Genomic DNA, 27,540 nt, shown 5'->3' with positions numbered 1-27,540 from the left:
GAAGAGGGCTGAACGAGTGCTCGTCTGTCGTGCTTTTCTCAAGACGAATGCATCATCAAACAATTGTACACAGTCACACTGAATAAAGCTTAACCACCTTTTAGTGACACAACATTTTTGTGTGCATTATAGAACATCATGATGATCTGATGGAGGCTTATAAGAGGAAAAGACTCTCCAAAAGAATGAGTCCAGTGACTAAATCCACTGAAATGCTGTATGTTGCTCAATATCTATCTATCTATATCTGTAATCTATCTTTATATGTATTATTTTTTTTCACTCAGGACAGGAGCCATTCATCAAGAGAATGAGTCACTGAATGCAGTGATTACTTTGTTCATGATTACCAGTGAAAAGCAATGCACTTTGTTTGCGAGTGTCTTAAGTCCCTGAAACACCAAGCCGACATCTTGATGAGAATCTGCAGTCGTACCAAGAAAATACCAATATTAAATTTGTTGTTCTAAAAATGACCCAGAAGTAGCTAACAACACTACACCAGAAAGGTAACATTAAGGTATAAAGCAGTGACAATGAATGGCACTGATATAAAGTAAACTAAAGTACCACTAGCGATCGTACTGCCCAGTACAGTGAACCACTGGAAGGATTCAAATTCCTATACTGAAGTAAAAGTGCTAATGAAAAGTAAAAGCACTCACTAAGATGATGATTGGATTACTGCTGCATTAATGGGTATGTTGTACAACATATAGCCTACCTACGGACAGTGCCGCAGGCAGCTACACTTCCACCCCGACCCCTGACCTACAGTACAGTCAACAACACTAACTAAATAAAATAACATGACACCGTGGGATGGTTTCACCCCTGTCCTCACCATTTTTTTTATTGCGGTCAAGTCAGCCATCAAAATATTCCACATGCAAACCTACGCCCTTGTAAACTGTGTTAGTAGTATCCTACATTACTGACAAAAAGTTTGGGCGCGAGCATGAAAGGACTTTGGCCCATTCAAAATTTAAATCTTGGTGCCGTGCCTGTTCGTGTGTGCACCGTCAGCGTAAAAACAGCCCTCGTGGACTCATCATGACACATTTTGTTAGAAAAATCATGTGTGGGGGAAGCCGCTGAGTGTGAGACGGTCAGAGGAAATGTGCTGCTCATGACACAAGTCCATGTCTAGAAGGGACGCATCCGACACGCGCAGCAACTGAGCCGCGCAGCAACTGAGCCGCGCTGCTCACGCAGGCTGAGTGGCTGCTCTAATCTGTTAACATGGGCACCGAAATAAAAAGCAAGAGGTTCCACCACGCGCTGCTGACGTTGCCAGTGTGTCCCGGCCATTACACAACTTGGGCGCTGGTTGTGAAAATGACAACTGCGTCGGTCTGAAACTAGCGATGACAGTTGCGCTGTGCTGTGTGCCGCTTTGCGCCGGGTGTAAGATCGGGCCCTACAGACGTCTGTAGCCGGCTCCACATCTCTGCATGAGGCTAGTGGTGGCTCCAGGCTACATTAGCCGCTACTAGCACAACACACCTGAATCTCTGACCGGACTGTGAATGATTGAAATTAATTTATGGATAATAACCATATGGATGGCCATAATCATGATTTCATTGCATGCTGCAAAAAATAACTAGCGTTTAGACAAGTTGAGATCTTTCAACTGTACATTTATTTCCAAAAGGCTGCATATACATTTGCAAATTCTACTGTACAGAAAACATCCAAAATGTCCATAATTATAGATACAATATACCACAAAGCTGCCCTGGCATTACCAAACATAGATGTTCAGCACTAGAAAAGCTCTGCAGCCTATTTCAATATTATAATCTTAAATACTTTTTCAACTAATATCTTTAAATGTATGTCAGTAAGATTAATTGTTTTTTTTTCATCCGCATCTGTACTTTACAACATTCACCATTTACAGTAGTTAAACAAGGCACAAGAATAGTGATATGAAGCCGAAGGCCATGCGTAAAGCAAAAAACGAGCGTGGGACGACCAACTCGGGACAGAAAGTCATGGACGCAACAGTGAACTTTTAATCTCATGAAACAGGGTTAGTCTTACACCAAAGCATTATACATAGTGAGAATACGTTTGTGAGCTCACTTTTAAAAAAACAGAATTTCAACACGTTTATGAGATACAGTGGACATAGATGAAACACTTCCAGAATGAAGGTAAGTGTTGAGTGTGACGCCCGTTCTCACTCCCAGCAGCTCCGTCAGCGGCCCTACGCTTCAAACTGGGAACCTCTATGTAGCCCTCTGGTGTCAGTTTTGCACGTGTCTATTTCTGCTCATTACATGTGGGTATGCACTATATGGAATATTGGATATAATATAATAAGATAACCGATAATTTCAAATTTTGTATGTTAAAAAGACGTTCGTAACCTGTAGTTTAGTATGCACACCTGAGGGTAAGAAAGGCTAAGATGTAGTGAGCAAAGATGGATGATTTAATATCCCATAGCTCTGACCCAAACAAATCCAAATGACGTCACTATTGTTACCACACCAAAAGCAAAAATCTGGTCTGATTCTTCAATCTTTTCTAGTAAATTACATAAAAAAAAATTGTATTGCAAATTGCCATCGTGTTGGCTTCCTCTGAAACTGTGAAAAACATCCACATCAGCGACAACATGTTTGGCTCTCTAGTCAGCGTGCTGCGCTCGTTCTTCATTCTTTGGTTTATTGGTGGATCGTAAAACCAACTTTCAAAGGTGCACACCGCCACCTACTGTATCGGAGTGTGTGGCGGCGCTTGTTAAGTCAATGAAAGCAATTTGGCTTCATATAATCAGCTGATAATTTATCGGCTATAATTCAATTATCGGAATAATACATAATAATATAAATTTCCGGTGCCCAAAATATAGTGTGCATCCATAATTGCATACACTGTCTTTTCAAAATAAATTTGTTGTGTTCACAGGAAACAACTTGGTTAGGTTTAGGAAAAGACTGTGGTTTGTGGTTAAGTAGGCTACGTTACGTGCATGATGTCAGTGACATAAGTGATGTAATGTTACATAACTTCCATACATAACCTAAAATAAGTCCAATGCTGACTTTTGGTTTCACATGAGACATTAACACCAGACTGCTGGGTGAAAGTCTGGTACCATCCACCCACCCAGACCTCCTCCCTACACAGACTGTATCACTCTTTATACTACGTCACCTGACGTCTTCATGGCCATGTAGAGCCACTGACCAAGCTGCCATATTTGACGACTTGGGAGTGAGAACGGGCCAGATGGGGGTGTACAGCACAGACAGGATGCTCTCGATGCAACATAAGCCACCGCTAAGCGTTACAAAAGCACACATTTTCCATTTTCGACACTCTTGCAGGAATGAAAAGGAGAATCCATCTAGTCACAATATAATTTGATTAGAAATGCATAGAGATGATGCAGAGAAATAAAAAAAAGAAATGGTTCTTTATCATGGCAGGATGAAACCATTCACATATGTCAGGTCAGATATACTCAGTGATGTATTCAAAGTCACCATATCCTTCCTGATAAAACCACTGAGGGACATACAGCTCTCTTATCTTAAAAATAGCCGACAGAATCTAAATTAGAATAGAAATGTTGAAAAATTGGGGTTGTGGACAAGGAATTGTGTGTTGAGATTGTTTAGCTTACAGCAAGGATCGTACCTATCTTTATTCAGGTTCATTATGTCAATTATGTAATTCAGTGGTGGATGGAGGTGCCAATTTGAAGATGAAGAAATGGTCTCTGATTTTGTTATAGAATCCAATATTGTGCCGAAGATCACTGCGTTTGACTCTTAATACAGTTGAGAGTATCAGCGCTGAGATTGGAGACGATGTGGGCTTAGTGGGCACTATAGACTAAGGAGTGGATAAAAGCAAAGAGTGACTCAGCTGGGTATGTGCTACATCAAAATCAACTAGTGTGTCTGAGGGAGAATGCAGCTCCAAGCCTACACACTTTCATTTGTACCACACATAACTCGTACTGTATGTTTGTTCATGGTTCTAGGTACTGTGATTAGTAAGTGTATTTCCTGAATTTAGATACTAGTGAGAAAGGCCACAAGACTCAAACCACAGGGTTCACTGATGTTCACCTGGAGGATGAATGGAGGATAGAGCTGAAGAGTCATTGCTGTTTTTTTCTTATCTTTACTTAAGGATTCATAGTGAAACAGTACGTCAATACAACTGCATCATGTCATAATCTACCAGTCAAAATTGAACTTCTTTTTGTTTATTTCTTTTAATAATGATTCACAAGACAAAAAGTAGCATACATGTTGGATGTTTTACACCAAATGCTAAAGTATACCCTCATTAAAAAGTGCTCGTCTTGGCGTCAAACCATACCGACACAGACCTACAGTAGATCTACATGTATCCCCATCTGTGTCCTCAGCACTCCCAACACGCCCTCATACCTAAACGACAGAATGGGACTTGTATTAATAATCCCCAAAACAACATATATGACCGTTGGAGAATACCAGTGACAGGCGCGCGCGTTGTCAAACAGTCCCAGTTTTAAATGTGGTTAATATTGTGAACTGTAACAAAACTGTGTGGTTAGGTTTAGGCAATACGATACAACAGGCCTTTCTCAAACCGCCCTCCTACGCCCGCTCCCTACCTACTTCCACTTCGTTTGCATGTTCGCGCAACGAACGCCTTCGCACGTCACGAAGGCCTACGTGACGCAAGTTAAGTACGTTACTTAAATTTGAATAAGTCAACGTTGACTTTTGGTTTCACACGGGACATAAACATCAGTTTCCTGGATGAAAGTCTGTGTGTAATACTACGTCACTTCCTCCTTTGCTCCCGTCATAATTACTACGGCCACTAGAGGTTGCTGTAACCCTAACAAGCTGCTCGCACAGACGACCTGTACGGCAATTTTTTGGGGAGGACCGTCTGGCACTGCGTATATGTTTGCTTGTCACAGCCTGGTCACAAGCTAACATGTTTGTTCCCCATGTAAAACTGCTATTTTATACCTGTTAACCAGCAGCAAAATGTCTGCCTCAAATGACAAAATGTTTCCCTGGGACAAGACCAATGTTTAAATCCAATATAGCCACCCACTGCGTCCTTACACTCAGCTGCTCTTCCTCGCCGGACCTTCGTTTATTTTGCGTGCTAACTTATAGCAAGTAGAGGCAGCAGCCAAATGGAGTCTGTGTTATATAGTGATTTTACCCCAGGCAAACATTTCATTATTTTGGGCATGTTAATTCATGAAAATAACAACTTTTCCCCCTAAAGTTTGTCTAATGTTGTGTGACTGAATCACAGAGGAACACATGGAGAGCTGTGGTCACACATGAGATAACCTCCATGTAACAATCGCTTGAGACAAAAGGTGCAGATGTGTGATTCAGTGTTCAATCTTTTCCCTCCTGCTGTCAGTCCGCTCTGCCTCTACAGCTCCACAGCTGTCTGTGATACACCAGCTAGCTATCATCTGTTTGAGGATGAATTAGAGTAACATTTGGTGCCTTCAGATGTTGTGGTGTTTACCAGAAGAGTCCACATGAACGCCCCCCCCTCGTGGTATTCACAACCTCGTAAGAGTTCACGAGTTGTGACGTGTTTGTTGACGTTGTCAGAAATGGCGGAGGCCTTGGAAGTTCATTTTTCGGTGCATAATAAGTTAATACTGTGTATTGTAATTTTAGTCGTATATTGTAATTCTTCGTAATTTTATAATATGTCTGAGGGAAATGTTGATATTCCCAATATCCTCATCTTTTTCCTCTTTCATTATGCCTCTGCAATTCCTGCATTATGTTACCCGCTTGCCTCTGTGGCTTCTAGACGCCGACAGTAACGTTAATATGGCCGTTGCTTAGCAGCGACTTAACCACACAGCACCAAAGCCAAGTATATTATGTGCACAACGTCCCATGTTGTAAACACAAGCTCACATGTTGTGACTGTATATAATTTAATTCAGTTTCAGTTACACAAATTCTGACCTCAATGACAGCGAGTGTCCTCACAACGCTGGTTAAAGCTCTGACTGGTTCAGTTGGGTACAATAACAAAATCAGGGAGTGTGTTAAGTTTCAAAGTTAAATTTTTTTCTTAAACTATAATAGATTTTGTTGCTTTATGATGATTCAACTCAGAATATCATCTACTGTAGGCCGGGAAACTTTTTCATTTACCATTACCTCAGCGGTTGACACAACACATGTTTTCTTTTCTGATTTCAAGCCTCACATGCTCAGAACATTTGTTCCCTTATCATTGTGTCAGTCTGATGTGTGTTCAGTGTAATTTAAACAGATACATAACAGCATGTTGTATCTCTGACACCATCGGTATTACATTTGTGTTTGTTTTACAATATGCAAACTCCCAGTCTGTTTGTACATGACCTCTGAAGCCATGAAATGTCAATGTGCATGTCTGCGTGTGAGTTGGGGGTGAGGGGGGAGGTGGTGGTGGGGGCAATCGGGTGTGTCAGGGCCTGATATGAGCTCTGTGTGACGGGTGTTAATGGTGGGAATCGGGTGATAAGACGCAGCGATGCGCTCCCTGCCGTGCCAGGAAATGATGTTTTACCGCTTCCTCCCTCTCTATCTGGAGGAAACTGTAATGAACTGTAATGCCACGGTTAGAAATCTCACTCTGCCACATCACGCCACAACCAGTTTTTTTTTTGTTTTTTTTCGTAGCATATAACACGTGGGAAGTCCCTCTCTGACCGTGCTGTCCTTCAAGATTAGACTTGGGCTGATATTGTATTTTTAACTATTTTTTCATATAAATGATCCACAACACTGGTTGTCTATCAGAAGGACTAAACTTCCTATAGACTAGTTTTTAGAATTGTTTTTTATGAGATGAAAATGGGAGAATTTGAAGATACTTGGCTTTGAAAGTTCACAATCAAAACATTTAAGCAATCAGCAGCTTCCTTTTAAAAATATAATATTGGACGTCCAAAAAAGTAGCTTCTAAGTCCTCATTCATTCGCTGACACGGGGATGTGGTGTCGGAGGGAAAAGATAAGAAATTAAATCAGGTGTGTCTGAAATAACGCCACAGTTGTATCACCTTATTTGCATATAAAGAACTTCTATGCAAATATGTCCAGCTGCCGTGTGGACCGCTGGGAGACGGAGGGGAGGCGGTGGGGACAATCCCAGGGGGGGAGAGGAGCTCCCATCTCTTCTAACACAAATTCAGAAAATAATGTGCACAGAAGTTCAGGAAGTACCCCCACACTCACCCTCTGAGCCGGTAAATGAATATACAGAGGCGCAGCTTTAACTTAAGACAACAAATACATTAAAAATGAACTTCGAATGGAGTGGAAAGGCAGAAAAAAAGATTTACAGTCCATCCTCAGACAGATTGTTAAAAGAGACGGGTACATCCACAGCAGGTACCGGCTCACCTCCATCTGTCGGAACTGGTCGGTATGTTGACCGCTCTCACTGTCTACTCACGACCTCGTGACCTTTCCAGCACACCGCCACAGTGTGTCGTCCATCTCTGGCTGTGTGCGTACACAGATATATGCTTTAGTTTGTCAGTCTTCACTGACTCTCTCTCTCTCTCTCAGCCTGTATATTCAGGAGCAGAGTCCTCTGTCGTCTGATTTGTTAGTTCGCCCGTTCCACACACGCTGCCCGCTTGTATGTGATTGAAGTCAGACTCCGGCTCATCCTGGTCCTTGGGGGAGCTTTTGGAGTGGATCTTGCCAATCTCCTCGAGGGCGCTGGCTAGGGAGTCAAGGTCAGCGGTGTCCTGGTGGCGAGCCTCCCACAGGCTCAGTATGACCGCCGACGGACTCCGCTGCTTTGCAAAATAACCCAGGTTTCTGTAGAGGAGCACACGAAGCTGGATTAATGAACTGCACATGTTTAACGTTGGCTTCAGATTATGGACTGTATCCCTGCTGTTTATGTGTGCATTCATCTTGTGAAAGACACAAGTCAACTGATTCAGTAAATAAATAGTGTGTGGGATTGAGTCAAAGACAAACTACAGTGTGTGTGTTTATGTTGATGAAGGAGCTGACAGTGAGGCTCACAGATGTGTTTTTATATCAAATTAGCTATACAACAACACCATATTTAACATCCTATATGCCCTGAAGAAATAATAAAACAGGTTAGAAATGTGAGAAATATCTGTTGACTGAATGTGAGAGCAGCTGCTATATGTGGTCGTGCTGTTATATTGCTAACAGATAGAGCATGTTTATGTCTGAGTGTATGTATGATCTATGTTCTATGTGTGTATGTACGTAGTGATGTGTTTCTCTGCGGGACAATAAAGTAGATCTTATTTTATTATCTTATCTCAGCTATACTGCTAGGTGGCTCGTTGGGATCATGGAAGTATCATTAGAACTGGATACCAGACCCCAAGATGGCGCCTATTCAGTCTAATGAGAATTGCTCGCCTGGCGCATACAAAAAAGTTTTCTAGCTTCCGGGTTTATTTGTGCAGTATTTCTCCAGCTGGCCCCGCCTGTGAGCTCCCGCTCGGCCCATAGACTTTACATTGTGATGATGTCACAAATGGCTTTTCTCGGCTCGAGGAAAGTTTTACAAATATTAAACCTCCATGGATCAAAAATTCAGAATAGAAAGAGTCACAATGGACCTTGTTTGCAGTTGGAGGTGTCCTGTCAACACTTTTTTACAGACGTCTCTTTTACAGTGGTGGTCGATGGGGAAATTGCTTCTGAGTGGCCTCCGGGCAAAACTGGAAGCAAGGCTGAGCGGTGGCGCCATATCCAGGTCTGATTATACATCCATGGATGTGATGGCCGATATGACAGTTTATATATCCTCCGTCTATCGTCAGAGTAGTTGGCATATTGTTTCTACTGTGGAAGATATATCTTGTCTTTGAGTGATAGGCCAGATGGGTGTTTTGGTGAGTTGATTCTTAAATACCGCAAATTACAATTACATGCTGTAAATAGTATAATTACAAACTTGTGTTATGATATGTTGGACGGGAAGAAATTATTGAACATTGCGACTACTGCAAATAAACGTTACAGTGGAGATAAATACAAAATAATTGGATGCAAAATATTTGTGTTTTTCAGGCTTTCGGATGATCCTAGGTGTCAAGTAAGGGGTCCAGACGCTCATACTGTACTACGCACAATGGTTCAATTAACCTGTAGAAAATGGAAAATGTGTTGTTATAATTCTATCTAATAGAATGTAGTAGAATATCTATTATCCTCACTCTAAACGTCAGTCCTGTTTTTGTTGTTACGTGAACATTAGTTTTCATTCATTCCCATCTGTAATGTGTTGTATGTGTCTTTTGTATTGTATTGTATGACCTGGACCTGACGTGTAGCTTGTTGCCTTCTTGTCCAGTTCGCCATCACAAAGAGATTTTATCTGGCTAAATAAATGTTTAAATACAATCACTATACTAACAAAACCCATTTGGGTCCCTGGGTCCTCTTTCACTTGACTATTATAAAATCTCCTCATTATATCTGACTGTATCTGAAAATTCATTTAACACAAATTGTCTTGGTGCAGTAAACAAAACCATCTGGTCCTACATGTAGGTACAACAAAAAGATATGACCTTTTAAGACTATCAAAAATATAGAGAATAAATTACCATCACAAATGATGAGTAATTACTGGCAAACACAGTCTACTTTGGATTTAATTATCAGGTGCTGCCAAAATGAAAGAAAGGAGAGCTTGTTGCTATGCCAGTGCAATGTCTTTTATGCATATCATGAAGTGCTGAATCCAGTTGGGGGCAGTGTTTCACTGCTGCTGCTGCTTTACAAGAGAAAAACACAACAAGCATCATAAAAGGCTGCAGCCGTTGGTCACATCAGGCTCAGTTCAAAGCCGCCCAACTTGGAGAGGAAAGCTTATCTGGATAATTTGGAATCCCAAAGGACTCTTAGATACCAGCGTTTCATGAATCATGCACTTAACAGGAGATTATAGCTGCCACAAGATCAGACCCAGCCAAGACAACAACTAAACATCAGTATGGTGTCTCATCATAAATGCATGTTTTCATTGGACAAGTGATGAATATAAATCGACATTGACAGCAACGTTGGAAATGCATTCGATATAAAACTATTCTTTTGTTAAGGAAATCATATAATAAGCACAAAACCACAATGCACATGAGCCACGGCCTTCAACAGACAACTCAATCACTATGTGCCGTACAATTAATTACCAGTCCTATCTCCTATACCGCTCAGAGAGAACACGAGGAACAAAAGGTATAGCTGCATATAAAGCCACATTCAAGAGGCTCGCCACAGCACATTATCATTCTCGTAGGCGAGGCCGTTACAGAGGAAAAAAGATGCAGCCATCATGCAATCTCGGAGAGGATGCACCTCCTACGCTCACCGATCTAAGTGGAGCTTCTGGGCTAAGAGTTGCCAGTCCTTGCCCTTGGCGTTGGCAGTGTCGAAGGTGGCACAGATCCTCTGGCGGATGGACAAGGGGATTTTGAAGGCCTTGGGCCCCGTCTGGGACGTGATGGTGCAGTCTGTCTGCATAAAAAATGGAACCGACTCCTTTTCAGTCTGGAAGAACAAAACAGAAAGTAGAATGAGAACCAGGGTCAGATAGGATTTGCAAATGTCGCTGTGTGTTTGTTGGAGCACCAGATGGATGGGGTTTACTGGGGTCAGGACAATCCAGACAGGTGTGTGTAACATTTTAAAACATCAGTGCATAGGCTGTGAAGCAATAAGACAAAGGTGGAGACGACTGGTAGCCTCTTAGTGTTGCAGTTAGCGCTGGCATTTCTCTAAATTAAAGCAATACACCACCGCAAAATCTGTCTGTTGATTATCAAACACTCAGCCCTGTGAGTGCTCCTTTGTGGTCACTTTGAATTCGGAGCAGTTACAATGGATTCCAACAAGGATGAAGAACGCCTGCCTCCTCCTCCTTCCATTGATCAGAACCACTCTATCCGTGCTCATTCATTGGCTAACCAGCTTGTTTGTTTATCTGAATTTCTGTTTTTTTGTACTGATTATATTGGCTCCCAGACATACCACACAGTTATTTCCACTATACTAAGATAGCGTCAAACCCACCCATCACAGTATTTGGAACATGCTGTAAATATATACTGACATACTTACTGACAGCAGAGAAGTGAATTCTCTAGATAGCACTGTCAGTCTTTATTCCAAATTCACGTCATTCATATCAAATTCAAACCACTGTTAGAAGTGTAGAGAAATGTTATACTCAAATATTAATAATCTGTTCAAATTTAACAGGATCCCTGTACTCCAGTGTGGGCGTCCTAATGTCCACTTCACACTACACAACTTTCTTCAAGTCTTCAGATCTCTGTACTGTTCACAAGACACATCATGATGTCTAGTAACCAGGAGTCTTTAGTCCTCGTGGTTTACACACTACATGACTGACCGAAAACAGGGGGTCACACACTACAAGATCTTTCACCAGGAGGAATTCCCGATGAGGTCTCCAAACCACGTATTGTCACAAAAACACACGCGAGAAATAAATGACAATGTTAAAATACGCAAGACATATTGCTGATGTTGCCTGTTTCCACACTCTTTTATTTCTACTATTTATTCCTCTCAGTGCCACTTGCTCTGTGTTGCAAATGCAGCACATACAGTCAGTTCCTGTTGTTACAGGCGACCCCTCCTCCCCCAGGTTTACCCTCAACCCGTGTGTCACGCTCTCATTGGCTGTAGCTCGTGGCCAGAGTCCCCGACAGGTCTAAATATTTAGCCTGCTAGATATCTGGAATGACTCTGCGAGGCGACAGCGAGCGTGGGCGAGCTTGTCAGCTCGCGTCTTTGAGCAGCATTTGCCTCTGATCTGGGGCTTTTTGTCGGGGAGCTCCAAAAACTGTCGCAGAGCGGAGAATCAGAGCTAAAGTTGTGTAGGGTGAAGTAGCTTTAAAAGACGCTGTCTGTCTGTCTTTCTGTCTGGCCCACTGCATGTCCTGTTGCCGTCCATCTTATTGCTTGACATGCTGATCAGATAGCCATGACATCAAACAATCTGAGAAGTGACGTGAGGAAGTATTTTGGATTCAACACCATAGATGGAAAAAGGACGAGATGGATGACTTTCATCCTTTACGGCGCTGTTCGTGTCCCGTGTGAAACCAAAAGTAAACACTGACTTTACGCTGGTTATGTAACGTTATGTATGAAAGTCCACTAAGGGCGGTTGTTGTTTACGGTAGTTACATTGTTGCTTTTTTCTAACCATAACCAAGTGGTTTTGTTATCTAAACCTAACCAATCTTTTCACTACGTTAATCACGAGTCATTGTGCGTGTGATACGAGGCTGATATGCAACGTATCTTTGGTTCAGAAACGTCGACATTCAACGTAATTAATAGCTTAATGCTTAATGGCTTGTGTTAGTGTACAGCACATCGAAAACTGCCGTGATGGTGCTCTGTATGAAAATGATATTGACCCGCAATGTAAAACGCAGCGTAGACTCTCCCCCCTCATGTCTGTTCACTGCACAGTGTGTGGTGACGATGTGATGATGATTTGAATTCTAGTCGCAGCTCCTATAAACGCCTTTATTCCTTCCTCATATCTGTCATACCCTAACTAATCATGAAGGTAGGATTAAATCCATAAAACGTAATTGCAAATCATATTTCACCTGCGTCTGACTGCGGTACCGTGAGTTCTGGTGGCCTTGTTGTAGGACAAGCACATTTGTGACTGCTTGTGAAAAAAGCAGTTGGGTAAAATCAATGGGTAACACTCTCTTCTGGCTTAACAACTACTGTCAAGGTGCTCTTGAGTGAGGATTTCTAACTCCTAGCTGCTCCAGTGGAGCTGCTCAGCGGCTGACAGGAGACTGTTGTTACACCGGGCAGCTCCCAGGTGTTAATGCATGTGAATATGATGCTGGCTATTTGCTGGAACACATGTCTCCCTGGACGAATAAAGGTTAAAAAAAATGTGCATTAAATGTGGTGAACAGCTGGATCTCTGTTGTCTGCGTTTAGCATAAATCTGTGAAGAAAGAAAGAAAGTAAGTGAGTGTCCTCCTCGCTCTATTAATACAGAATGCAAGCTCAGGAGAGCTGGCCCTTGCTGTCAGTGGACACACACTCCAGGAAGGTTATATAAAGGTTGAGAGAGAAAGTGAAACGCCGCCCCTCTCTCCCCCATCCCGCAGCTCCGGAGCCTCACCTCGGCCACAGCCGTGTAGACCTGCAGAATCTGCTCGTGGCCTTTGACCTGGCGCACGCTGATTTTGCAGGAGAGCTGGGCGGTGGCGGGGCTGTATCTCTCCAGAGAGAAGGCACAGTGCAGGGGCTGCTGGTTGCTGCACCACACTTGAGGGAAGGAGAACTCCTGAGGAGGCAGAAGAAGAAGAAGAAGAGGAAGAGGGACATCAGAAACATAACACAGTACACAGCAATGATCTGGCCCGAATTTGAGTTTAAATGAACTAATATTCAGCAGAATGTGAAGAGGTTACAGTGTTGATGTTATGTCAAAGACGTCTATGTATTGTGTTGCAGATATCTACTGAAATGAGCATGCTGACCAGCTAGCCCCGGCCCGTCCTGTCTATTAATACCACTTGTACCTCAAGAGGTGATGGTGAGTCACTGTAGCGTCCAAGCCACCAGGAAGATGATAATTTCCCTAGCGGCCAAACGGCGGTACTACAACTTCCGTATCCGTCACGTGATGCCATTGGGCCCATAAATACTTTTTCCCATAGACTGACATTGGGAAAGAGACATCTGTAACTCAGCAGATTCTTTGTGAGGTGAATCAACTTCCCAGTATGAACACTCTAATAGTTCTTATTTAAATCATTAGGTCCTACAAGTTGTAAAATGCACTAATAGCTGAATCCAGAGTTATTTCCCTTTGTCCGTTCATGTGAATGAGACCCAGACCGAGACTGGAGCGAAAGGCTGGGAGGCGGAGCTAGAAAGCCGTGACGACAGCGTGACGTCTGTGACCGAGTCATGTGACAGAGCGAATGCTAATTCGCCTGCCCAATGGATGCGGAAGATCGCCGGAAGATCCGGGTACTTTATCACTCGGAAGTCGAGCCACTGAACAACTTTCATAGGAATGAACGGGCCCCGCCTCCAACGCTGTATCCAGTTCTCTTTACATCCATGGTAGCGTCCAGTCTGTCCTCAGTCCAACATGAGAGGACAAAGAAGTAGAGCTGCCACGAGGGCTTGTTACTCACCTTGAAGGTACAGTGTACATTTTGATAGTTTGTTTATGGAATTAAATCCAAAAATGGCAGAAACGAGAAAACAACCCATCATTTTGTTTCATCCAGGAGACTACATGACTGACAGCTGCTCCAAGAGACGGACCTTCAATTAGCGGGGCTGTAGAAACTCAAATTCAGCCAGCGCAAACCCCGGTGCCGGGGGTCTGATCAAAGACAGCCCCGACTCCCCGCAGGATCAGCAAACTTCTTGTTGCTGCCGTTACACAGGTTAGACGCAGCGCTCCACCAGCCTGCTGGGACTCTGGGGTTTGCGCTGGCTGAATGGAGTCGCTACAGCTAACCGCTAACTGAAGGCCCGTCTCCCGGACTCGTTGCCCCCCCACCCCCTTCACGGGGAGGATGAAATGAAAATACGAGTCGTTGTTTTCTGGTTTCTGCTACTTAATCCAATAAAAAAAACTATCATCAAAACGTATACGGCCCCGGTTAGTGTCACAGTAAACACACAGATGGCCAACGTAAACTGTAGGTGAAGATTATAAAACAGCAGGGTTATTTGGACCGTCTTTCAGAGTTTCAGCAGTTTGTAGTTTTATAACTGATGACTGTAAATGTAGAGTTTACGGACCCAGTACAGACATGAAATGCTGCATGCTTGTTTGGAGCAGGTATATAGATCTGACGCTGCACCTTTAACATACCGGTAGCTCCAAATGAGATGACTCAGCTTTGCTGTTCTACATGTGACCACACTGGCACATGCACTTAAACACACAGCAAGATAAAAGGTAAGGTCTGGCTTTGAAATCCCACGGCTCGATATTATGCATGCATGGAAATAACTATTTTTGAGGAGAGAAAGAAGAAATGCATTTAATAATACAGCCTGATTCTCTGGTACAGTAACTCCTGGGATGGCAGAAGCAGCTCTCGGGCACACTAAGTAGCGTAAGCTGTATATGTGGGAATACGGGGGAACAGGGAACAGGCTTGTCTTTGATGTATAATTAATTTCCAGAGAACGGGAACATCTGTGGGGAAACGTCCTTGACCTCTGCAGGACTCCGTCTCTGCCATATTAAAAGTGACCTGTAAATGATTCTTAGCGCAGACCGTGGCATTAAAAGTGGCGCCCGGCGTGCCTACTGATGACTTAACCCGTGTGGCTTTGATCTTCGGCTGGCCAGTGCAGCACACAGCAGCAGATAATGGAGTCTGGGAGCGGTGGAGGAGGAGGAGGAGGCGGGGAGGAGGGGTGATGGACGTGGAAAGCTCGGATGCTCTTTAGCACTAAAAGCTGACTTGATGTATGGCACGGCGCTCGGCTATTATTCCACACCTGCTACACCAAAGCAGGTTCGCAGTGCCTGGCTGCCATCCCCAGTCCCTCATAAATAAGGCCGTGGAGAGGGTGGGGGGGGGCGGTGTCTTTGAAAACAGAGCTTTCATCCAGCATTCAGGTCTTTAAGCAACAACGGCGAACAGTGGGGACACAGTTCAGCTACTCTGCAAATGGCAACAACAAGATATACAAAACAGCATTCACTGACTGCTGCGGTGCGTTCAATGACTTCGATCTAATACTGTTTGCATCTTAATGCCCCAGCAAGCAAAACAAACACAAAGCTATTAATCTCAAGTCACGTCCATCTTTACGATCCTCCGGAGAGAACTGTGGCTGACAGCAGGATGCACGCAAAAAAAAAGAGACGTTTTAAAGCACAGAACGGTGAACACAAACACAAATATGAAGAGAGAGTCAAAAGCAGATGAATGTCATGAGCTGAGGAGTGGTACCAGCTTAACGTTACAGTCGAATACATCCCACAATACACAAAGGCCCTGTTCACACCTGGTATTAACATGCGTCCTCAGTGATCCGATCAGAAGTGGACAGCTCTAAGTACAGGTGTGAACACACTCAAGACGCATTGAGGACGCATTGAGATCGGATCTTTCAGACCGCATTGAGAGGTGGTCTGGGCCCCATATGACCACATTCTTTTAGCAGTGTGTACGCGAATGCGTCCTGGCCACATTAAGGACCGCCTACTTGTATGATGTCCAGCTGGGATCAGCGGGATCACCGCGCCCCCTCAGGTGAATAAACAGGCAGACACGGAGCGCTTGTCAGCCAGGAAACGGCCTGTGTGCTCTACTGGATGTAGACTAGGCACACAAAGTGCATTATTATCATACTGTCGGAGATGTGTCGGTGTTTTTGTTCTGCTGCTTTGCGCGAAGCTGACACCCGACCGCCCGCCCGCCTGTTCTCTGTCCTCCTGGCTCTCTGGAGCGCTGTAGCCCTACAGGCTGTTGTCTGGTTAAAGCAGCGGTGCCGGGACCGGCGGGGCCGGTACAACAACCTTTTATTTTGATGTTAATACAATGTACCGGAATTAACGGATACATAGGATATTACTACTGACATTCATGTAATATTACGTCACAACGGCTGCTATTAGCCGTGTGTTTACTACGTGTTTGCATATGGGGCGGGGAAGTGAGATCGGATCACAAGTGGCCACTGAAGACGCATGTGGAGACGCATTCTAATGCCAGGTGTGAACAGACGTACTTAAAGCTGTCCACTTGTGATCCGATCACTGAGGACGCATGTTAATACCAGGTGTGAACAGGGCCTATGTTGTCATTTAATATCTTGTCGGTTGCTGCCATGGTTACCTGACATGTGGTAAAGGGTTTGATGCTCCACAGGAACTGGGGAACGTCTTGGATGGACACCTGGAGGCTGAAGGTGTTCGCTCGGAAAGGCAACGTCTTTGGCTCCTCGAGGAGCTGACCCCCTCTGGTCTTCTCTGCAGCCACCACTCCCTGGAGGGGGAAAGGAAAAGGAAAGGAACAGGGACAGCGTAGGAAGAAGAATGAAAGGAAAGGGGTCAGAAAGAAGAAGGTAAAGAGAAGGTACACTATACCTTTGCATATCAGCACCAACACCTGTTTGCAAATCCTTTCCTCTGTCACATCCGCTAATTGACTCATCACAAATATTAACAGAAACAGGCTGCCAAGCCTCCACTGAACAACTCGTGCTCACATTAGCATCACATTCGCAGCCTCAACATGACAGATTGAAGCGTGAATTTAATGCTGGGGAAACGCGTGCGTCGGGGGGGCAGGCGTCCATCTCCCAAATTGAATTTGTGATGATGAAAGAGCACTTTGATTGTCGCTTGCAGGTATTCATCTGTCATCATTGTTCGGTGTCCCGGTGGGATGGTTCTGTGTCTGGCCCCGTCTATCCTTAGCCATAGACTGTAGACTGTGATTGCTGCTGATCTGCTGTTTTGACACATCACACTCGATTGATGTTTTATAGCTAAGGGAGTGTTGCAATGTTGGCCGAGAATGAGAAATCCAGACAGAAGAATTGTGAAGTTGGTGTTGGAGTTATTTTGGGATTTCAGGGTTCCCAAAAGTAAAAGTTATCTTAATTTTCTGCATAGACAATGTTAAGTTACTTAGTGACTTTCTCGCTTGATTTGGGAATTTTAAGACCACTTTTGCGACAAGTCTGGAGACTTTTTGTTTTTTCTTTCTTCGTCGTCAATATTTCTCAGTGAATAAGTTCTCATGTGGCTGTAGCTCTCTGGACTGACTGCGTTCACTGTGTGAGCAACGGCACGTTCAGTCGACCAATCAGCAGCCAGACAGAAATGAGCTGTCAATGTGTACCTAACGACCAATCACTGATCCCCATTGTTTGTCCTTCATAAAACTATTCCCACAATGCATTCCATGTAATAAAAACCCAATTACTACAGCTTTAAATTCAATTACATGTGAAATCACCCTCTTTGACAGATGAAGGTAGCCTGTGCTCATGTGGAAAATATTCATTCCTATTTAAAACATTAGAGTGAAATTGGTTAAGACAGACTTTTGAAATCATTTTTTGAATTGAGTTGAATTTTATATTTGGAGCAGCTGATGATAGCTCAGCCCAGTTAATGTGGGTTTAGTGATTAGCAGGTAAAACATATTTCTAGCTGTCTACATTTGAAAACATTCAGGGGCAAATTCACAGAAGGATTGTGTGGCTTTTTCAGCTGCACAAATAAGACCAAAATAAACTGTGTAATTCTCAAAGCACCCGCAAAAGATAAAATACACCCCTAACTGTGCTAAGCAGTGTCTTGGTGCTCCTGTGCTATTTGCACCTAATTAGGTAATATGCAGACATTTGGCAGAAAAGCATCCCCTTTTCTATGCAAATAGAGCCTCATTGCAAAAATAGTCCAATTCACAAGAACAGCGCTAATAGTCACACGCAGTTAGTGTCAGCGTCTTCAGAGAGTTGGTGGTAACTGAAGCACATTTATAAGGGGTGTCACGCCCAGACTTTCCAGCGATCATGGCATATTAAATACCAAATGGGTTTTAAATTCCTTGCATGAAGTTTTGAGGAATGCCTCTGCACTTCTTCGATCAGGACCTGGAGCCGTCTGAACATTTCATTTGATTTTTTCTCTCTGCCATTGTTCTGCAATGCAACATGTATACTTTACCACATGGACAACTGCAATCAGACGCAAAAAAAGGAAAATTGCACTCAGCTGCAAAACTTTATGGGCATGTTTGGGCTGTAATATCATTAGCACAATATCTTTTGTGAATGGAACCTTGAGACTGGGCAGATAGCGTCTGCAAATGATTCGCAATTCATGGTGTTATCAGCGGCTGCAATCCATTCTTTGTGAATTCGCCCGTCAGTTTTCTTTTTAGATACCTTCATTTTAATGCCATTTTGATGACTATGTTACAGGTTGTTCAGGATCTCTTGGACATATTTCTGAGCAAAAGCAGTTAAAAAGTAAATCATTTTATTTGTCGGGTCCCACTGCAGTAATGACAGCTTGATTACTTCCTCACAACCCAGTTTAGTCTGTACATTTGACAGTTTGCCAGAGCAATGACTGTGTGCTGAGCCACATGGGTATCATAGTATTCAGAGCCATCTGTCATGACAAACTGATGTAAAACACACTCACAAGGGATGTTGGAGAATTACAACTGTTGGCCAAAACATAAATGTAAACCTACAGTACCATCCAGGAAGCTCCAGCCTTTTTTATATTGATGAACATTTCAAATGCCATTAAAAGAAAAACTTTGAAATTTGGAATTTACATCAGGGAAACTGCTTCAGAAACCAGCTCCTATCACATCACAACCCTCTGGATGTGTCCTGGCGGAGGTGAGGAGCACTTTCTAGTAGTTTTTATCCATAGTTTCCCTTATAGCATGTAACTAACTTTTAGAACTGTTAGCAGGTGAATATAGGGGCGCTTTCACAAGCCAACATTTAGTCCACTTTAATCGAACACTGGTATGGTTCGTTTGGGTGGTTGTGAACGAGTAATCAAACTCTGATGTGGGCCAAAACAACCAGGCCGTGGCCGCTTGCGAGAGGTGGTCTTGGACCGTTTCCAAGCAAACCAAAACGCAGGCTGTCTGTGTGGGCATTTGTTGAGATGGACACAGGTAAACGACAGGTTAACATGAGTGGGAGAGGACTGACCAGGACGTCTGCAGAAGTCCGGTGTTCGCTTGACATCTGGGCCGAAGAGAACACACAGAATATGCCAAATAAAGTCCGGAGAAACAGTGATGTTTATAAAGTCATAAACTGGAGGAGAAGGGATTCATGCGGACAGTCGATCTATTCCTAAATCTAACTACGTAATCTTTTTTTTAAAAGACTGGAGCAAAAATTGACATGCGCGTCACGTGTTGCTGCACAATCATAGGAAAAATACGTTGTTGGAAGTTGTGCTGAGCATCACGAAAAAAAGGGATATTTGTGTTTATGTACACGAATCAAATAGATAACATTTTGTGACTATTTCACAAACTGCTGTTTTGACACATGGCACATGATGTTTTACACCCAAGCGAACGTTGCAATGTCAAAAATGAAAAATCCAACCGGAAGAATAGTGGAATCACAAAATGTGATGAAAACCATTTAAAAAAAACGGATTATTTTTTTGTTGATGTTAGAATTCAGGACATTATAGAAATGGTTCTTTTGCCAAGGCTGAAAACTAAAGGTTGAGGTGAACAGCATATACAGTATAGAAGGTAACGTCTGCCAGCAGAATACTAATAGGCCTATGGATGGAAGCTTGCGTCCATTGTGTCTCCAGTACTGAATGCTGTGACCTTGGAAATGGACTTGCTGGTGGAGGGGAATTATTTTGTCCCATCACTAAACAACAAGACTTTCCCTGACTTTGTTGTTACAGCTGACACACAAAAAAAATAATTCACACTATTTTGGTAATTTTAAAATCTTGAACTGTTTGTTTACCTGCTAATTTCAAAAGGAGATGAAAAGATGATGAAATCTTTAAAAAAGTGCATCAATTTGGATATTAATATTCAGAAAATTTCACCTGTTGAATCAGCCTGGTCTCCTAAAAATTCTGTTACCAAACAACAAAACTGCATTGTCAATTACGTTTCGAGGGAAACGTACCTTCTCCCAGATTACGTTTGTTTTTTGAGGTCTCTGTTTTTTGACAAAATAAATTTAAAATACTTATTTCACACCAAACCATGATGTTTTACTAAACCTAACCAAGTAGTTCTGTTGATGTTTGCTAACCACAACTTTAAAACTGCGACTGTGACTCAGGAGAAAATACCTGGAAACGTAATTGAGAATGCGTTTCAGTTGCATGGGAACATCATGTTGTAGGAGACAGGGTTGGTTGAAGAAGTACTCTTTTAAAAGAGACAAAAGCATTGTGCAATATCACTGACTTTATCAGAAAGCTGCCAATCATAACCTTGCTCGGTCTCAGCTGCAGAAAATGTCTCCCTCACACAAGTGTTTGTGTTGCATCAGGCTTCCTGTTGATCCAGAATCCAGTCTGTGATTGTGCCCGAGCTTGGAAAACACACAGCAGAGATGTGGTGCTAACAGACAGGAGCCCAAGGGACGTGCAAAAATCTGGCATCTGCTCGGCAGGCTGGAAATTCATAAACCAAATCCAGAATGCATTTTAAAGCCAGCTGCCGCTGACGGCTGCGACATGTCAGAAAGGCGGTCGGGAGGCAGAGTCAGTCACGAGGATCGCGGTGCTCTGTTCAGCTCGGCTCAGCTCTTCTGTTAGTCTAGCCTCTCCGGGGAGGACGGGAAGCTTGATTTCCCTGATGCTCGCTGATGAGATCTCAATGCTTAAAAACCCTATAGGTCGCTGAAGGATAATCAAGTCAAACAAGATAAAAAAAAGAATGATTGGTTAACATTTGAATGGCAGTGATTACAGTAGGCAGCCTTTGTCTCAGTCTATTAAAACCTCTGGATGAGAATCTGTCAGGCTGTTACAGAGTCCCCACTATGAGCTCGCAGTATTGTTTCAGTGGTAATGAATCTGCAATCACTGTCATGGTTTAACTGGTAGAGAGCACATGCTGAGGTCCCTGCTGCCTCAGACAGCCCAGGATAAAACCACATACACACAAGATGTTCAGCTTGAATCTAGGCCAGGACCTACACTAATAGAGTCGAAACTGCTAAAGTGAAAATGTGAGGATGCACATTTTGTGAAAGAGTTAAAAGTTGTGATGCACAGTTGCACAAAGACTGCTGAATTTTCTGGTTTGAATTCTGGACTTGAGGGAAATGAATTGCTTTCTCTCTCTCTCTCTGTCTCAAACAAATAAACCTCCAAAAACAACACAATATTAACATTAAAGTCACTCATTGGTCAACTGTAGACCAAGACAAGATCAAATCGCTCCGAGCGTAGCAGTCTTACTTTGATGACCTGTTCACATTTCTCACTTACCTGATATCAAGTCATGCAGATTGTTTATTTTTTAATTTTGCTAATATTTTGAGATATTTGCCTCTGAGATGAATGGAATGTAATTTGTAGACATGACACCTTAAAAATGGCGTGTTATTTATACGTCTTCCCATGAGATCACATTGGTGAGCGCCACAAACCAAATTCCATTCGCCATTCCATTTAAGATTCGGATATCTCAAAACTGGGTCACATAAAATGTGAAAAAAATATGTGTTTTCTGTCATTTCGGTGCATATAGCGTCATTTTCTGGCTAACTGGGGGCGCCGCTAGAAGCTGCAGACACAACACTGACATATTATCAGCTTATAAAGCTGATATAGCCTATCGTATGTTTGCCCATGTACACATCCAGCAGACACAGAGCAGCATTAGCATTCATTTGGATTTGTGTTGTGTCTGGACACCTGACTAATGTCAGTCCAACATTCACTCTCTTTTTAGGTTTTGTTTTCCTCATACAGATACCTGGCTCTTTAGCTGCCAAGAGCTCCACTATGATGTATGTCTACCAGCTGCTAACTTTGCCTGTCTGCTGTTTTGGTTCTGGCTGTACAGTGGGGTTATCACAGGTTTTTGCTGAAAGCAGCAAAAACAAGGCTCACGAGAGTCATGAGAATGACCCAAAAAAGTAAAGTTGCCGACCATAAAACTAAAACATTGAGTCAGGTGATAGTTCTCTGTAAGTTTTTTCACCACAAGTGCCACCAGTCACATAGTCATTTGATCCATTGCTAACATAAAAATGTTGATTAGTGCAGCTAATAAACCCCCCACCCTTCCCTTTCCAAGCGTGTTGAAGAACCTATGGTCAGGCCTTCAGCTGCATTCACGCCCCCAAATTCAAGCTGCCACTTCAACGTAAAAACACGAAAGGCCCTCTCTGGAGCCAGTGTTTGGTTTGTTCGTTCTGGGCTACTGTAGAAACACGGCAGACTCTGTGAAGAGGACCTGCTTATACGTAGATATAAACGGCTTATTCTAAGGTAACGAAAACGCAACGATGATCATACACTAAAGAAGACATACTTATTAATATTATATTCCATTTCTACCAATAGATCCCCCAAAATCCTACTGGTCATACACTGGTCCTCTAAATCTGTCCTGTAAATTGAACTTTTAGGTCAGTTCTTTTTTATAGGCAGTGTGCACAGCATTACAAAGGGAAGCACCTATCACTACAGACACACTCTTCTTTAGCAAAATGGCTGAACAGAATTTGAAATATGACGCTAATGTCTGAACATACATGCAAGTACAGCCAAAGAAGTAACTACGATGAAGAAGTCATTTCAGGGTAAACAAATGAACTCAAGCGTTGGCAAAAGGAGTAAATAGTATTAGCCTTCTTGCATTCTTGACCATGTATAGAGAACCATTATATGAAACATTGGAGAGAGTAGTCTATACAAGCACACGTTCCACCTCAGCCACATTTCAATACACCAGACGGTCATTAAATGTGCTTTTGCCCCATTAATTATCAATTTATAACCTCAGATTCGGCTCAAAGATCCAGTGTGTAGGATTGCGGTGGATCTATTAGCAGAAATGGAATATAATATTCATAAATATGTTTCCATTAGTGTATAATCACCTGAAACAGTGTGTCTGTTAGCTTAGAATGAGCCCTTCATATCTACTGTACATAGGGAGTGGGTCCTCTTCACAAAGTCCGCCATATTGCTCCTCCATGTTTCTATAGTAGCCCAGAACGGACAAACCAAACTCCGGCTCTAGAGAGAGCCTTTCACGTTTTTACGTTACCTGAAGGCCACCGTAGTTCTCCGACACACTTCAGAAACTAACGTGACGTGAGGCGCAGAGTTCAAAACCGTGGTACCGCAAACCGCCGCCTGACTTCCGCTGCTCCTAAAGTAGTGTTATTATGGTATGGATGGTCTCTGAGCGAGGCCAACGGTGTTCAAATCTGCAACCACACCACTAGATGCCACCGAATCCATCGCACTATTCTTTTAATCCACTGCTCACATCCTCTTTAGGAATACATGAGACAGTGGAGAACTGTGAAAAAACAGTGCTGCTGGAAATAATCATGACTCAACCTTTGATGGATAAACAAAAAAAAAAAGACAATGAGCCGGACATCTAGTGTCCGTCCCCCATTACCTGAAAGGCGTGTGGCGTGTCATCCACACAGTAGACCCGCAGGCTGTAGCTCATGGAGCCGGCCTCCACGCTCCCAAACACCGCCAGCTTCAGCCTCTTGACGGCAGCCTGCGTCAGGGGCTCGCCCACCAGGGCGTACGAGCCCGGCTGGTCCAGAAGCAGGTGGCAGCTCGTCGAGTCCATCAGGCAGTAACAGGAAGTGGACTCCTCCTCCACCGACATCACTTCCTGCAATAAAGCACAGCGGTATAGTCCCCATGAAGACACAGTATAGGTAGCTCCCTGATGTTCCTCTCAACATAGCAATAATCATCTTTGTACCCTGCATTTACTCATTTAGCAGCTGAGTTAGACTTGCCTACTTTTTTGCATTTTACAAATTCATACATTGGGTAGGTCAGACCTGGGGGTGAAGTTACACTTTAAAGGGAAATTAGAACAATCACCTGATTAATATGTAAACCTGGGCTCAACCACCGATAATCAGACATCCATTTTCATCCATTTCCTTCCACACAGACTTTGCTGCTGTGAAGCCCACTGTGGAACTAAATATTCATGCCCAGAGCTACATAGATATGACTAGAAATATGTGCAAATGAACTTGTGTATAATACAGTAGAATGTATTATGGATTGAGTTCTGGTTCAGTGCTGTTGAATACTGGTATCATAACACTGGTTTAAATCACAAAGCAAAAAACCCACCCAGGTTGTCAGCAGTCTCCCGAGAACGTGAAAACCATTCCCTACATGAGTGATGGTTTTAGTACATAGCAGAACACAAAATAGTCATTAGGAACAATACAGACTGTTTTATTTATGAGATGACAACAGCAGCCAGGAAGCACTACATTATGTCCAACTGGAATGAAGGAATCTTATAATGTCCTGTCTTTCCTTCCCCTTCCTTTAGAAAAAAAGACTGTTGTTTTTTGCAACGAATGACTCAGCTCATTCGAACAAACGCTGTTTTAAGTTCTCTCTGTTGAGCTCATTTTCGTAACGGAAATCGTGAATGATGTGTCACCAATTCCAGAGAGGATCCCAAACTTCAGTTCAAGGAAAATACAAACAACAAAAAACTGCATCTGTTATGAAATCTACTGTATGATGAGTAAATATTTGTTTTCCCCTACTTAGGAGCCAAAAAGGTGAGATTTACCAGGCAGAGAAAAGGCACCAAATCCACCTTCAAATATCTTCCTGTCATTATCCAAACTGTCTCACAATATCGTCACGCACTACAGTATGTTACGAGCCCCATCGTTGCAAGCGGATCAAATCCATGAACTACATGTGATTATGCAATTTAATGAGGAGCTGAGAGACCAAACAGCATGCTTAAGCGCAGCCTGAGGGGGGATATTTATTCCCTTTACAGATAATCACAAGTTAACTGGCAGTATGGCAATCTAAAGTCACGTTACCGGCCGTCATGTCCCGCCTGTTCACTCACATCAACACTGACATAACCACATAACTCCAATTCTTTATATAGTGTATTGACTTAACGTCTTTTGCGACAACATGGTAATACAAGAACAACAGCTGTCCCTTTCACCTCACAGTATCTCTTCCTCTTTTTTTTCCCTTTCAAACACACACAACAACACACTGGGCCCTGATTTATTTTCTGTTGGCAAATACAGTTTATCAGCTCATACATTATAATCAGGCACTGTATCGCTCAGTGAGATGCAAACGTAATGTGAGAAATGTTAGCACCATGTTCAGCCACGGCAATATCAGGTGTCCGGATTCCTTCTGTGAATACTTTATGTTAATGCATTTTTATACTTATGCTTTCCGCATCCTCATAAGCACAGCTTAACACACTGCAATATGGCACTGAATAACAATATAGTGAGTCTGGAAGGGGGCTGAGGAGTCTTCTGTGGGTACTGTGTATTCTAATGACAGCTGGAATAAGGGTATTTTAATGGCACTGTGCATTTGCAGGTATTATGCATCATCACCCCCCTCTCTCTAACTTCAGGTTAGACCTCAATGGTAAGTCATTATTTCTAACCAAGGAGCTCTGAGGATCTCTGCACCCTTTTAATATTAGAGTGAAATCTCAAAGCGACGTGAATCTCGCATTCATTCACTTTCCCTTCGGTCTCCATCCTCATTCGCAACACTTGCACATCTTGAGAAATTGCCCTTTTACACTGAAAAGGAAATCTTTTTTGTCACACAATAGCAAACCTAGAATGCTTATAAAAGGCGAGGTTAGATAAACATGAGCTAGAACTCAAAGGAAGGAGGAAGAAAGTATACAAGCTGACAGAAAGTGCTGACACCTGGGTGAGCAAACAAGATGTCGCCCAAAGAGCCCCTTCAAAACAACATTAATCTCTGACTGAATGACCTGAAGAGAGTCGACAAGGTTTCTAATCTTACAAAGATGGAAATGTGAAAGATAGAACAAATGAAGGAAGAGAGCAACTTCTGTTTCTGGCATCTACTTACACAATGTCATGTCTGTGAGTTATACGTACTGAGAAGGGTCCTGTATGAGTGGGTTAGCCAAGTACGGCGCCTTTGGGCTCAATCTCTGAACCCATCAGCTGTCGGTCTGACGCCGATTTAGCCTCTGGGGGGTAACGGATATAAGGATATCAGATAACGGGCCAAGACTTCCTCTTTCATTGATCATCTTCCTTCATTGTTTACAGTCCGATTAGAATCTTGAGGAGTTTTAGGTCCAGACGACATTTTGGCTGATCTCTATAAACAGATATATCTGCTATGAATGCAGACAAACAAAGATAATAAAAAAGCTAAATCATCGTGACCAAAGAGTTCCACCTCCTTTATTCTTCGCACGGACTGTTTACCTGCATTCAACCAAAGCCTGTGATTGGTCAATACTACGCAGACTAAATCAGAACGCTTCCGATACCAAAATCTTGTCCCGTTGCTTACAGATTTTGACCTTGCACGGCAGCTGGATTCTCGCGATTTCACAAGATTATGCAAAAAAATCCATCTCGCCAGGCTTCAAGTATAATGTGTTTGTGTCTGAACCACGGCGGTTCAGATAAAACAGCGTCCTGTGAGGAGCTACTAGCAGCTATACGGCCGTGGTTTAGGTGTGTGTGACGACGCGTAGACCGTTGGTTCTAAACAACAACGGCGGCTCCTGAAGAGGTTTAGCGTATAGATGCTGCAGTAGCATCAGTTCTACCAGAACTAGAGAGTATCTCTACATTGACAGAAGAGCAAAGAACGACACTGAAGGCTTTTCTTCATGTAAAAGATGTTTCTCTCTTCTCCAGATTGGCTTCGACAAGAGTTTGAGTGACAGATGGTTCATCCAATCACCCAGTATTTTTTG

The 27,540-nt window shown here is 43.0% G+C and overlaps 1 protein-coding gene across 1 annotated transcript in view; it reads right to left on the bottom strand.

The window, feature by feature from the left end:
- Positions 1-2,074: 2,074 nt before the first annotated feature.
- The window catches only part of unc5db (unc-5 netrin receptor Db), a 208,239-nt gene continuing 182,773 nt past the window's right edge, over positions 2,075-27,540 (bottom strand). The window contains 6 exon segments of the mRNA XM_074637598.1: positions 2,075-7,658; positions 7,660-7,834; positions 10,386-10,564; positions 13,206-13,370; positions 16,909-17,058; positions 24,199-24,426. Of these exon segments, the coding sequence (XP_074493699.1) occupies positions 7,617-7,658; positions 7,660-7,834; positions 10,386-10,564; positions 13,206-13,370; positions 16,909-17,058; positions 24,199-24,426 (939 nt within the window). The 3' untranslated portion in view covers positions 2,075-7,616.

This window comes from Sebastes fasciatus, chromosome 6, assembly GCF_043250625.1.
Source record: "Sebastes fasciatus isolate fSebFas1 chromosome 6, fSebFas1.pri, whole genome shotgun sequence".
NCBI classification, from domain to species: domain Eukaryota; kingdom Metazoa; phylum Chordata; class Actinopteri; order Perciformes; family Sebastidae; genus Sebastes; species Sebastes fasciatus.
Note: the sequence above shows the minus strand (reverse complement) of the source record. Positions and strands in the feature narration are given on the sequence as shown.